This window comes from Malus domestica, chromosome 11 (assembly GCF_042453785.1).
Source record: "Malus domestica chromosome 11, GDT2T_hap1".
Taxonomy (NCBI): Eukaryota; Viridiplantae; Streptophyta; class Magnoliopsida; order Rosales; family Rosaceae; genus Malus; species Malus domestica.
Window position 1 is genome coordinate 15,841,527 of NC_091671.1, and position 14,037 is coordinate 15,855,563.

Below are 14,037 nucleotides of genomic sequence, written 5' to 3' on the forward strand. Positions count from 1 at the left end.
ACTTTTTAACTAGCTATTGTGGAAGTCCTTGCAAGCCAATGATTGCAGCACCCAACATTTCAAAATATATGTGGAAACATAAAAACCGACCAAATAATTTTATGTTACGGAGACGGCTTTCAACCAAACCCTAGCCGTCTACATTTCAAAAACAAACAAGTGTACGAAAAAGGGTTGGAGGCTCTCGTCTCTCCCAAAAAGCTCTCCCTCTTTCAACCAAACCCTAGCTGTCAACCCCTTTGCCGCCAGCCTCTGACTATGGCTGGAGCCGGTGGCAGCCTATCCCCTCCCTTTCCTAGCTCTTCCTCCCTTCCTCTTCCCCCATTTTCCCCATCTCAACCATCCTCCACCCCTCGCCATTCTTGTTTCTTCCCACCTCCTCACGCCGACCCCTCATTCTCGACCTTTGCCTTCCTCCTCTCCTCTCCCTTGCTTCTTTCCCACCATTTTGGGTGCAGATATCCATGGATCTATGCCCTATACCCCGACCCGAGCCATACCCTTTCAAGATTTTCTTCAATTTGGTGCTCGCTTTCCTGGTATGGGGTTTAGATCTGTGCTGCAGGTGGGTTGGATCCCCCCTCGTCAACTCGGTTCCATGGTGGTGTCACTGATAGGAGCATATTTATGCGACTTAGTTGGCTTGTTCTTGTGCATTTATGTCGTGTTTCCTTAGTTATTTTAATGTTTAAAGTCATTTTCGTGTGTTTTCAGACTCTAAGTACAAAGTATGCAAGAAGATGCATTTTGGAGGCCTTTGGAGCATGTTTCGGGCTTGGAATGGATAGCAAATGCATGGGCCAAGTGGATGGACGAATTTGAGAACTAAAGAGGCCAAGAATATGAAGAATTATGGTCCAAAAGATGAAGAAAACAGCCCAAAAATCTGTCACCCCAACTTGCATTCCTTGCCATGCAAACCACATAGAATTCCCTTTGGATTCCATGCCATGCTTGATCACTCTTGTCCTCTACATAATTTCTAATTTCATGCTTCAACTCATTTAATTATTACACTCAATTGCTTGATACCTCTTGTTCCCTTCACTCATTAGATTTTAGACAACATTTACATCCATTACATGCACCAATTGATGCTCCATCATTCACATTTGGAATCCCATGCCTTGTGTACCACATGTTGCTGCACCTTTGACCCATTTATTGACACATTTTCACCTCCCTTTCCATCTCTATGCAATGTACACAATCATTCATGCTCCCTAGCTTCAAGACCACTCCATTTTACCCTTCACACTTTGCATCATCACTTCATTTTCACCCTTGGACCATTGCACACCACACACACAAATTACCATGCTTTTCATCCTTAACCTAACCTGATTTTCTAAGGTTTTTGGGGCCTATAAATACATGTTTACACCCCTTGGCCAAAGAACAATCCCCCATATTCATCATTTTATCACAGAAATTCGTCCATACACACCCTAGGAAGCAAAACACCCCAAAAACACCATTCTAGTGCCTAGAAAACATAAAAGCCACTCCACCTTCTTCCACCCTCTTTGCCTAGTTCTCTACCACTCCCCAACCATCAAACACTCTTCCACTCTCACCCTAAACCCTTCCACAAAATTCCCCATCCATTCTACACCATAAATCCACCCAAAAATCTGTCCACAAGCTTCATGCCGCAAGCAAGGGAAAAGAGGAATCTTGGATGCACTTGCTACCAAGTTGAAGCATTTTAGGTGTTTTCTTTCCTTTGATTTTAATGTCTAATTTTATGTATCTTTGCTTTGTGAGTATGAGGAACTAAACCCCCCTTAGTTGGGGGGTGATTCGAAACCATGTACATGCTTGCAATATGATTTGATTACATTCAGTTGTTATTTCATAAGTTGCGGATTCAATTCGTTCATCTACTTGATTGATAACTTATTTGTGTATGTTGATTGAGAATGCACGCTTAGTTTTCATGCATGAATATGATGCTAGATTATGAGGGAGTTTCACCTAATAGTTACAATCTTATAATCACAAGTAGTGAAGGTCGCTTGAAAACGATCGCGTTGAATGAATTCTTGGCACTAGTTTCATGCTCATCATAGTAACGAATGCCTCGTCAACACTTATAGTTCTCATTGTGCTTCATGATTCTTGATTGTATCTTTATTGTGCTCATCACGTAAGGAACCTTTGAGGAATGCTTTGAATTGTTGTATGCGCTTTTCCATCCAATTCATTAACTTAAGGAGAACTTGAAGGTTAATTTAAGCGTATCTAATTAACTTGGGGTGTTGAGTTTCATAATTTATTGAAAGAACAACTGAAAATCATTTTGTTTGCAAGTGTGTCATGTGTGGAGAAGAACCTCCTAACTAGCCTTTTATCCATCCTTTTCATCCAAAAACGTTTTACAATCTGTTTTATTTTAAAGTTTCTGTTTTGTTTTCAATTTTCGTCCAAAACAAATCCCCCTTTATTTTGAAGTCTTAGATTAGTTAGAAAGTGTTTTGATTTGTGTTTCTAAGTGTTTTGATTCAAGTTTTCATCCAACTTCGTCCAAGTTCTTGTTAGGTTCTCAAAACTGCCCAGAAAGTGGTTTTTAGGCAGTTTTGAGTCATTAGGTTGCTGTTTTGAGTTTTATGTTTGTTTAAGTATTTTAAAGTATAGTTTTGCATTCTTTGAGTCTAGTTTAGTGTTTTAAATTTTGTTTTTATGTTTTTAAGTCAGTTTTCAAGTGTTTAGCAATCCCTCCTAATCCCCGGCCTAGAACGATCCCTACTTACATCTATACTACAATTGTCAAAAAGAGGGTTTAATTTGTGTGTCAAGTAATTTGCACATCAAATTTTGGCGCCGTTGCCGGGGATTAGCAACTTTGCTAATCTCTTGGATTGTTTTCTTTCGAATTATTGTATTTTGTTTAAGTTTCTGTTTAAGTTGCTGATTTGTTTTGTTTTCTTTGTTTTTAGGTACTAGTTTATGACCCGTAGCTCACAACCTGTTCGCGAGCATATCTCCGACTTTGACGGTGATTTTGAGAGGACTTTGAGAAGGAAAAAGAAATTGCAAGAGTCTAATCCTCCTAGTCCCGAGCCTGAATTAGAAGAGCAAGAAGTTGAGGTTGAAGAGAAGGCCACGACACAAGTGGGTGGAGAAGAGCAAGGTATAGCCATGGACAACCGTACGCTCAAGGAGCTTGCCGCCTCGGGTTTGGATAATGCCGCACCATTGTGTATCCAATATCCCATGGCTGCTCAAGGTAAAACCGAAGAGTTCGAATTAAAGTCAAGTTTGCTCCACCACATTCCAAAGTTCCATGGGCTGTCCATGGAGGATCCGAACAAACATTTGAAAGAATTTGAAGTGGTGTGCTCAAGTATGACTCCGGTTACAGTTGACGGAAGTATTTTAAAGATGAAGGCTTTTCCATTCTCTTTAATGGACAAAGCCAAGGATTGGTTATACGAGTTGGCTCTCGGTACAGTTACATCTTGGGAGAGTATGAAGAGGGCGTTTCTGGAGAAGTTTTTCCCAACTTCTCGCATCATTCTTCTTCGTAAAAAAATAAGTGGAATTCAGCAAAGCCAAGGTGAATCTTTCCCATCTTATTATGAACGATTTAAATCACTTGTTGCTTCTTGTCCACAGCATCAGATGAAGGAGGAGCTACTTCTTCAATACTTTTACGAAGGTCTTTTACCACTTGAACGGCAAATGTTGGATGCTTCCGCAGGAGGAGCTCTAGTGGATAAGACACCTAGGGATGCCAAAACCCTCATTGCGAATCGAGCACTCAATGCACAACAATATGAAGGTGTTGGGCAAAGAGACACCCCACGGCCACATCATGTCAATGAGGTAAGTTCTATTTCTGAGTTACAATCCCAAATGGCTAACCTTACGTTTATGTTATCGCAGTTGGTTGAAGGCCCCAAAACGCAAGGAACTACAATCTGTGGTGTATGCTCCATTCAAGGACACCAATCTGATCAATGCCCTCAATTAATTGAGAATGGAGGATGGGAATCGGCCAATGCTGTAGGTTATGGGAATCAAAACCAACCAAGGAATGATCCTTTCTCCAATACATACAACCCGGGATGGCGTGACCAACCCAATTTCAGATGGAGAGATGCACCACAATATGGCCAACAAAGTGGATTCCGACAACCCCCGGGTTTCTTTCCAAGGCCAATGGAACCACAACCACCTCCTCAGGCACAATCTTCCCAAACTAACCCAGGTACGTCTATGAATGATGATAAAACATATCAGCTACTAACCACCATGGCGCAGGGAATGCAGAACCAAGCAAAGGAGGTTAATGAGCTGAAGAAGCAAATGGGCCAAATGGTCGAATTTTTGGGGCAATTCCGTGAAAATGGTAAGTTACCAAGCACTACGGTGGTCAATCCAAAGGGTGGCTTCGAATCTGCAAAGGCTATCACATTACGAAGTGGAAAAGAGGTGAGAAACAAGGAAGATGAGAAGATACAACTCGAAGAAGATGAGAACACCTACCCCACGGCAAGGGTACCATCACCCATGCCGCAGCTATCTAAGACATCCCATCCGTCCACCTCAGGTAAGAATGTTCCAAATTTTGTGATTTCGAACACTAATCTGCCCAATGTCCCCTTTCCTAGCAGATTTTTGCAATCAAAGAACGAAGAGGAGGAAAAAGATGTTCTAGAGACATTTAGAAAGGTGCATGTCAACATTCCCCTCCTTGATGCCATAAAGCAAATCCCGAAGTATGCCAAGTGTTTAAAGAAGCTTTGCACAACAAAGAAACGTGTCCGGGAGAAAGAGGTGGTACATGTAAGCGAGAATGTCTCCGCCATCTTGCAACATAAACTACCTCCCAAATGCAAAGATCCGGGAAGTTTTACAATTCCGTGTGTCATTGGTAATACCCGTTTCAAATCTGCCATGCTTGATTTAGGTGCTTCTATAAATGTTATGCCATATTCCATTTATGCATCTATGAACTTAGGAGCATTGAAAAATGATGGTGTAATCATACAATTGGCCGATAGATCTAACGCTTATCCAAAGGGAGTTTTGGAAGACGTTTTAGTGCAGGTTGATCATTTAATCTTCCCAGCAGATTTCTATGTCCTCGAAATGGATGAATCGGACCATGCCCCTTCATTGCCCATCCTCCTTGGAAGGCCATTCATGAAAACGGCTCAAACGAAGATTGATGTGGCCAAAGGATTAGTCACTATGGCATTTGGTGGTGACATGATTAGTTTCAAAATTTCTGAATCCATTGAGACTCCTAATGTTGTTCATTCTTGTTGTGCCATTGATAAAATTGAAAAGATAGGACTGGACCGTTCAGCACCAGGCACAAAGGATGCATCAAGAACCATGCAAGACGAGGGAATTGGAGTGGCGCACAAGGACCATACGACCACTGCTCTCAAAATGCTCAAATTGGCCGAACGCACCATGGGGAAGAATGTTCACATTGCTGCCACTTCATCACAACACATAGGTAAGCCACCTAATCCAAATCCAATTTCCATTAAAGTTGATAGGTGGTTCCCTTCTTTGGTGCAGGTACCCAAGCAAATCCCCGATGGTGGGCGTATGAACATGAACCTTAGGCAACACAACGCACCCATCAACAAACATCACTATCCATTTCCGTTCAAGGATGTAATCTACGAGAACTTTGTGGAGCATGTTGTGGAGGAGATCCCACTGCATGTCGTGGGTTCCAAGGAGAAGTGAAGGTGTTCATCGTCCGGCTGGAAGACGTTAAAGCAAGCGCTTTAAGGGAGGCAACCCATTTATTCTGCTTGATTGTCAATTTTATTACGTGTTTAATTATTTTTGGTTATGATTTTCTATTTTGAAATATTAACAAATATGCAAGGGATTTTTTACATTAAACTTCATGAAATGAACAGGAATCTGGGAAATAAAGAAACATAACATAATACAAGAGGAAGAGCCTTCACAAAGGCTGCTTGGGAGAGGTCGCAGTAGTCGGCGGAGTTGCAGTAGTCGGCGGAGTCTCAGCAGTCGGTGGGGCCACGGAAGGAGGAGGTATCGGAGGTTGATCAGTTGGAGCTTCACTACGCGGTGCCACCCCAGAAGACGAAGGCAGATGCGGTTGGAACAAACCCACAAACCTCTGGTGATCAAGTAAAATCTGACCATCAGTTTCTTGCAGCTGGTCAATTTTCCTCTTCATGTTTGTGGCATAATTGTGTGCAAGCTTGTGCAATTGTTTATTTTCATGCTTGAGTCCTCTAATCTCCTCTTTGAGACTCTGTATTTCAGCCACCAACGATTCAACGTGACGGGTTCGAGCAAATAGGCGTTGGGCCATGTTGGACACAGAACCCGCACACTGCACGCTAAGAGCCAGAGACTCCTTAACTGCCAATTCATCAGACCGTCTAGCGAGCAGTCTGTTATCTCTGGGGGTGACAAGGTTCCGGGCCACCACCGCAGCGGTCATGTCATTTTTCATCACCGAATCCCCAACGGTGAGAGGACCAGTAGGGGATATGAGGGACGGACGCCATATGTTGTCTGGAGAAGGAGGGGCTGCTCCTTCACTAAGGTTCAAGTCAAAACGACGGTCGGAAGGGCCAGACATTTTTCAGAGGTGTTAAAGAAAGAGGAGATCGGACAAGTCAAGATCGTAAAAGTGCAAAACGAGAGTTTTTTTTCAGGCAGAAATTCAAGTGTGCTTTGAACGTCCTGCATACCTCTATAAAAATCAGCACGCGATGGGATTTCAGAGATCGAAGAGGTGAGCTCAGAAATCGAAGAAGCCATTCGGAGATCGAAGAGGCGCCAGCTTTCTCAAAAGTTGGGCTTGCTCACAAACCACCAATTCCAGATACCGAAGAGTGTCAACTGTCTCAGCCTCGTCAGCACCCATCACACGCAACTCAGCTTTGCGAAAATCACGGGCAGTCTGTCGAAGCACCGATTTCAACCATCCGTCTCTCTCAGCCTCGTCAGCACTTGTCACATGCAATCTCTGCCCTCAACGAAGCTCAGAACTCGAAGCGTAAATTCCGGATATTAAAGAGACCTCTGCTTTATCGAGACGTGTTAGCATCTGTCAATTTGCACATCTGCGTTGCGTAAATCACGCGCAATCTGTCGAAATTTTTTGGAGAAGCGGAATGCACGTGGAAACTACTGTTAAATTATCCCAGGCTTGCCGACACGAGTAATGGAACAATGCCTTCCCAGCCATTAAGAAAATTCTATAAATGTTGAACTTCAAAGTGAAGCAGTCTCACCCAACTTTCAGCCTCACTTAACCCTTCATCCTCTCTGAAATGGCTTTCCAACAAACCCTCTCAAGTCAATCTGTATTTTTCATCCCCTGGGATACCCCTGCAAACAACCCATCCAGAGCACAAGTATTTCATATCATAAAGGTTGAGAGCACGAGTATCTCATATCATGCTTTCTCCCTGTCCTTTCTCCAGCCAGCACCTGCTCTCGAGTACTCATCATCTTATGCTTCCGCTTCGTCTCTCACGTATAAGGGAAGTGAAGATGATACCTCGAAGCATGTGGAGACAACGTGCTGATTCATCCTCAACTAAGGACAAGGAGAAAGAGAGCAAGAGGTGGGCACTTGGAAAGATTGAAGAAAGAAACAGACCAACACCTCTCCCTCGTGCCTGCCCGTTGTGCAGAAGAAACAAGCAGAGAAGAATGCAGCTCGTACAATCATCCCAGCGGAAGGAGTCCGAGCTGAAGAACTAGAGAAGCTGCCACATCTGCTTGGAAAACAAATAAGGAACTGCAACATCACCAAAGAGCAAAGCTTCGCCGTACAATTCCAATCCAGTTCAAGATCAAAGCTGTGGAAAGTCAACAAGATCAACTATCTCCAAAACCAGATTTGCGTTCTTAAACTCTACTCTGTCTGGTTTTTACTTTGCCATATTTGTCATGTTTATTTGTCGTTTGTTATTTGCTTGTTTTTGGTGTGAGTATATGCTTGAAACATTGAGGACAATGTTTGATTTAAGTGTGGGGGGGTAACCATTGTTTTGCATGAAATTCGTAGAAATTTATCACCCATTACTTCTAGTGTTGTTCCTTGCTGTTTTAAGTATTTTTAAGCTGTTTTGGAGTGTTTCAGTGTGTTTTGACATAAAAATCCGAAAATTCATAAAAATTTGAAAAATTGTTTTGAAAATCCAAAAAAGAGTTGTTTTTGTGTGCTTATTTGTGTCTTAGGGTACCTTCCAACACAATGATGAGGATTCGTTTTGTAATTGCATGACTATTAAAGAGAGTTATAAACATGGATGAAAGTTTGATTTACTCTTTATTTATGCGTGGTTGTGGTTATAACTTATGAAATCACATGTAATCATAAAAGAAAAAAAATTAGTTTTTGTAACATGCTTGAAGGAAAGAACTCAAACTAACGCTACAACCTTGTGAGACTTGAGCCTAAACGTTATTTGGAGAGTTGATAATCTGTGCATTATTGTTTTCTAAAGTCGTTGCATGATCTCATTTTTCTTTGCTTGGTTACTACTTAGAAGGCGTTTCATCATTTAGTTCCAAATGCTAGAACTCATGCCCATTTCATTCAAAGCATGATATTGATTTGCATAACACATATTCAAGATGAAGTTGTGTAGTTACCACCACCAAAGCCAAACTGCCATGTATCCCATATCGTTATATGTTTAAGTTAACCCCATTGAGCCTTGATAGCCTACATTCTTTGTTAAACCACATTATCCTTACCTAGCCTAGTTTAGGACCATCCATACCCTTGTTCTTGAAGCATAGTAAAACACGATTCAAATTGAATTTCTTTTGATTAATGTATGGCAGAAAACAAGTGTGGGGGAAGTGTGAGTTATTATGCTTGTTGAAAAGAAAAGAAGAGTTGAAAAAAAAAAAAAAAAAAAAAAAAAAAAAAGAGTTGAAAAATATGCGAAAAAGAGTTTTAAAGTGCTGCTTGTTGAAGAAAGGGTCCAAAACATAGAATTCGGCCCTAATTATTGCTTGAATTTTCCTTTCGTGTCTAAAAGCTGATTTCTGCAATTTAAGTGAATTCTAAGTTTCAATTTCATTACTTTACTTGCTATTGCTTTAAGAACGATTGTTATCCTTATCCTTCATTTGTTAGCCATCACCCCAAGCCCCGTTACAACCCTTAACTTCATCTTGAGTGTCATGCGTTTCAATATGTGGAGTTTGAATTTGGTATGAGCATATGGTGTCACTGGTTCTCGCATCTAAGTAGTAGCATTCCATTCATGAGATCATATCTAAACATGCTTATTAACTCCAGAAATTGCTTTCTTTATGATACATATATGTGAGCGTTCGTTTTCATATCTACATCAATCTTCTCACATATAACTAGTATAGGGTGTGTAGTTAGAAAATCTGAGTGAAAATTGAGTGCATACCTTGTAAGGAATTGAGTGATTTCTCTAAGGCATGTTACTACATCAAAAACATTGTTTTAATTGATTAATTGTGAACTCGTAAGTGGTGACTATGATTAAGTATGTGCTTAAGTGTAAAGATGACTCAAATCTGTGGGGATAATGATTTTTAACATGTCATGTGCATTGGAAATCCCTGAGGCAAATGTTGGAAGGTTTAGGTTGTGTTTTATTTGTTTTGTTTCGTTTTATTTCTTTGTTTTGCTCGAGGACTAGCAAAAGCTAAGTGTGGGGGAATTTGATAGGAGCATATTTATGCGACTTAGTTGGCTTGTTCTTGTGCATTTATGTCGTGTTTCCTTAGTTATTTTAATGTTTAAAGTCATTTTCGTGTGTTTTCAGACTCTAAGTACAAAGTATGCAAGAAGATGCATTTTGGAGGCCTTTGGAGCATGTTTCGGGCTTGGAATGGATAGCAAATGCATGGGCCAAGTGGATGGACGAATTTGAGAACTAAAGAGGCCAAGAATATGAAGAATTATGGTCCAAAAGATGAAGAAAACAGCCCAAAAATCTGTCACCCCAACTTGCATTCCTTGCCATGCAAACCACATAGAATTCCCTTTGGATTCCATGCCATGCTTGATCACTCTTGTCCTCTACATAATTTCTAATTTCATGCTTCAACTCATTTAATTATTACACTCAATTGCTTGATACCTCTTGTTCCCTTCACTCATTAGATTTTAGACAACATTTACATCCATTACATGCACCAATTGATGCTCCATCATTCACATTTGGAATCCCATGCCTTGTGTACCACATGTTGCTGCACCTTTGACCCATTTATTGACACATTTTCACCTCCCTTTCCATCTCTATGCAATGTACACAATCATTCATGCTCCCTAGCTTCAAGACCACTCCATTTTACCCTTCACACTTTGCATCATCACTTCATTTTCACCCTTGGACCATTGCACACCACACACACAAATTACCATGCTTTTCATCCTTAACCTAACCTGATTTTCTAAGGTTTTTGGGGCCTATAAATACATGTTTACACCCCTTGGCCAAAGAACAATCCCCCATATTCATCATTTTATCACAGAAATTCGTCCATACACACCCTAGGAAGCAAAACACCCCAAAAACACCATTCTAGTGCCTAGAAAACATAAAAGCCACTCCACCTTCTTCCACCCTCTTTGCCTAGTTCTCTACCACTCCCCAACCATCAAACACTCTTCCACTCTCACCCTAAACCCTTCCACAAAATTCCCCATCCATTCTACACCATAAATCCACCCAAAAATCTGTCCACAAGCTTCATGCCGCAAGCAAGGGAAAAGAGGAATCTTGGATGCACTTGCTACCAAGTTGAAGCATTTTAGGTGTTTTCTTTCCTTTGATTTTAATGTCTAATTTTATGTATCTTTGCTTTGTGAGTATGAGGAACTAAACCCCCCTTAGTTGGGGGGTGATTCGAAACCATGTACATGCTTGCAATATGATTTGATTACATTCAGTTGTTATTTCATAAGTTGCGGATTCAATTCGTTCATCTACTTGATTGATAACTTATTTGTGTATGTTGATTGAGAGTGCACGCTTAGTTTTCATGCATGAATATGATGCTAGATTATGAGGGAGTTTCACCTAATAGTTACAATCTTATAATCACAAGTAGTGAAGGTCGCTTGAAAACGATCGCGTTGAATGAATTCTTGGCACTAGTTTCATGCTCATCATAGTAACGAATGCCTCGTCAACACTTATAGTTCTCATTGTGCTTCATGATTCTTGATTGTATCTTTATTGTGCTCATCACGTAAGGAACCTTTGAGGAATGCTTTGAATTGTTGTATGCGCTTTTCCATCCAATTCATTAACTTAAGGAGAACTTGAAGGTTAATTTAAGCGTATCTAATTAACTTGGGGTGTTGAGTTTCATAATTTATTGAAAGAACAACTGAAAATCATTTTGTTTGCAAGTGTGTCATGTGTGGAGAAGAACCTCCTAACTAGCCTTTTATCCATCCTTTTCATCCAAAAACGTTTTACAATCTGTTTTATTTTAAAGTTTCTGTTTTGTTTTCAATTTTCGTCCAAAACAAATCCCCCTTTATTTTGAAGTCTTAGATTAGTTAGAAAGTGTTTTGATTTGTGTTTCTAAGTGTTTTGATTCAAGTTTTCATCCAACTTCGTCCAAGTTCTTGTTAGGTTCTCAAAACTGCCCAGAAAGTGGTTTTTAGGCAGTTTTGAGTCATTAGGTTGCTGTTTTGAGTTTTATGTTTGTTTAAGTATTTTAAAGTATAGTTTTGCATTCTTTGAGTCTAGTTTAGTGTTTTAAATTTTGTTTTTATGTTTTTAAGTCAGTTTTCAAGTGTTTAGCAATCCCTCCTAATCCCCGGCCTAGAACGATCCCTACTTACATCTATACTACAATTGTCAAAAAGAGGGTTTAATTTGTGTGTCAAGTAATTTGCACATCAGTCACCCTCCTCGATGGCTTCGGTGCTCTCAGCTCTAGAAAATGGGCTTGGTCTGGGAGCTTTGCCTGTACATCTCGTTGCGGTTCGGCTCGGCTTGTGTGTGGATGTCGGCGTCCCACTGTCCGGAAGTTGTAGGTGCCCTTGGCATGAGTGCCTCGTTCCCCCTATTATGAGTTGTACATCGAATCCCTTCTCAGTGTATTGTAGTTCCTCTCGCCCTTGTGCACCGCAGTGGCACTGGTGTTTTGGCTAATTTGGTCTTTGCCTTTGTGCATTGTGTATTGTGAGTCTCGTCCACTAACGATGACTTTGATGTGATCTCGCACTTTCGCGATGACTTTTTGTGGCATCGCTATTCAGCGATGACCGTTGTGTCTGCCGGTATCTCTCTGTTGCGACTATCGTTTATTGTGATAGATATGTACTGGTAGTTCTTGTGCGCATGGCGATTGTGTGGTTTGTGGGTGTCTACTAAGGGTTTACTGTTATTTGTCTGTTTTGTGCAAATTCATTCCAGATCAATTTATTGGTCACTGGAATTATGTACCCAATGACACTCTGTAATTGTTTGGTGTTGATTAATGAAAGACTATGCTATCGTTTCTTGTCAAAAAAAAAAAAAAAAAAACAGCCATAGTTTTGTTGAAACTGCGTTAAATCATTTTAGTGTCAATTGACTATAATTGTAAATTAGTAGAGGAGCCAGCATGGAGTCATTGATTGTTCTTAATTTCAACAACTTCAAAACTCCATGTATATTTGTTTGTATATTGTATTTGACCCTTCTAAACAACTAAGGAAAACTAAATTACAACATTTTCCTCATGCTTCTATTTTCTTCTATCATATTTGTCTTTCTTTTCTTTCTTCTTGTGTGCGACTTTTATTGTGCGCGACTGTATTGTGCCACAATGTGCTCAATGAAATACCTTAGTTGAAAAGCCTTAGCAGTGTTCAACGTTACTCCACATAATTTTGCATCCACCCTTAACAAGCGTTTACAAATAATAGTGCTTGTTGACATATGTTGGCATAAACTTCGAGCATATGTTGGCATGAATTGGTAGATGCTTACTAGATGCTCGATAAAATGGTTTAGTGAAGTTTTCTTTTGTTGGTATTCTGACCCAATTACGTACAATTCCTGGCTAGGCCCACTGTTGTAAAGGATATTTTTTCTATATGTATATTAGTTATTTAGCATACAGGTCTAGGTCTAGGTATATATACGTACATACACAAATATGCATATATAGAGCAATAGTATCTTACCAGATGACATAATATATATGTTTGGTTATTAGATTCTACTGTTATCGTGAATATTTATATAAATAGATCACCGAAAGAAGACATATCTGAAGGACTTAGCAGAGCAGCCAGGATAGTACCTCAAACTAGTTTGAGAATCATGCGATCTTCTTTAAACTCTCAAGCCTTGATACAACAACTCAATGGGGAGTGTAGAGTTCTGTCCGTAAAAGAAATGGAACTTTAACGAAAAGCTTCCGGTACTGTTCATTTTAACGAAAAACTACATTTTAGCTCTAAAATATCAATCATGGTACTATTCACTTGCAACACATTTTTGTCTTTTTCGTTAAAACTCAAAGTTTTCAAGTTCTTTTCATTAGTTTTCCTTAAAAGAAACCCCTAACCCTAAGGCCATCCTTATTCCCACAAGATAATAATCATATCCGTATAATATTAGGAATTCCTTTTAGCCTTCACTTACAAGTAACGACACCAATAAAGGCCATACTTAAGGTTGGATCATATTGAATAATTTCCAGCATCTACATCATAATGGAGCAAGATCAGGTAAATTCGAATGAAGACTTGCACGTTGTTTAACACATATTATATAATGGTATTTGTTTCTTTCCTGGAATGGAGACTTACCCATTGTTCAATCCGTAACAGAAAATTGTACGTGTAAGATCATCTTCAACACTGAGATGAAAACTTTAATTGTAAAAACTATGTTTACGATCTATTTACATCTAATAGAGATATAATGTGAGAACTACTTGAACTAGTGGGACCCACCTTAAGATAAGTCCACCCATTTTTTCTTGGCAAAATGGGGGCCTGGGCAAATACTACAATGGATATAACTACGGATAATTCTCGATGGTTAATTTATGGTTATTGATATG

The 14,037-nt window shown here is 40.0% G+C and overlaps 1 protein-coding gene across 1 annotated transcript; it reads left to right on the plus strand.

The window, feature by feature from the left end:
- The first annotated feature begins 45 nt into the window (after nt 1-45).
- LOC139189350 (uncharacterized) lies at nt 46-10,947 on the plus strand. The gene is made up of 2 exons (XM_070808216.1): nt 46-4,879; nt 9,780-10,947. Exons 1-2 carry the CDS (start codon nt 2,950-2,952, stop codon nt 9,851-9,853), a joined length of 2,004 nt encoding a protein of 667 aa, XP_070664317.1. The 5' UTR covers nt 46-2,949; the 3' UTR covers nt 9,854-10,947.
- The last annotated feature ends 3,090 nt before the right edge of the window (nt 10,948-14,037 follow it).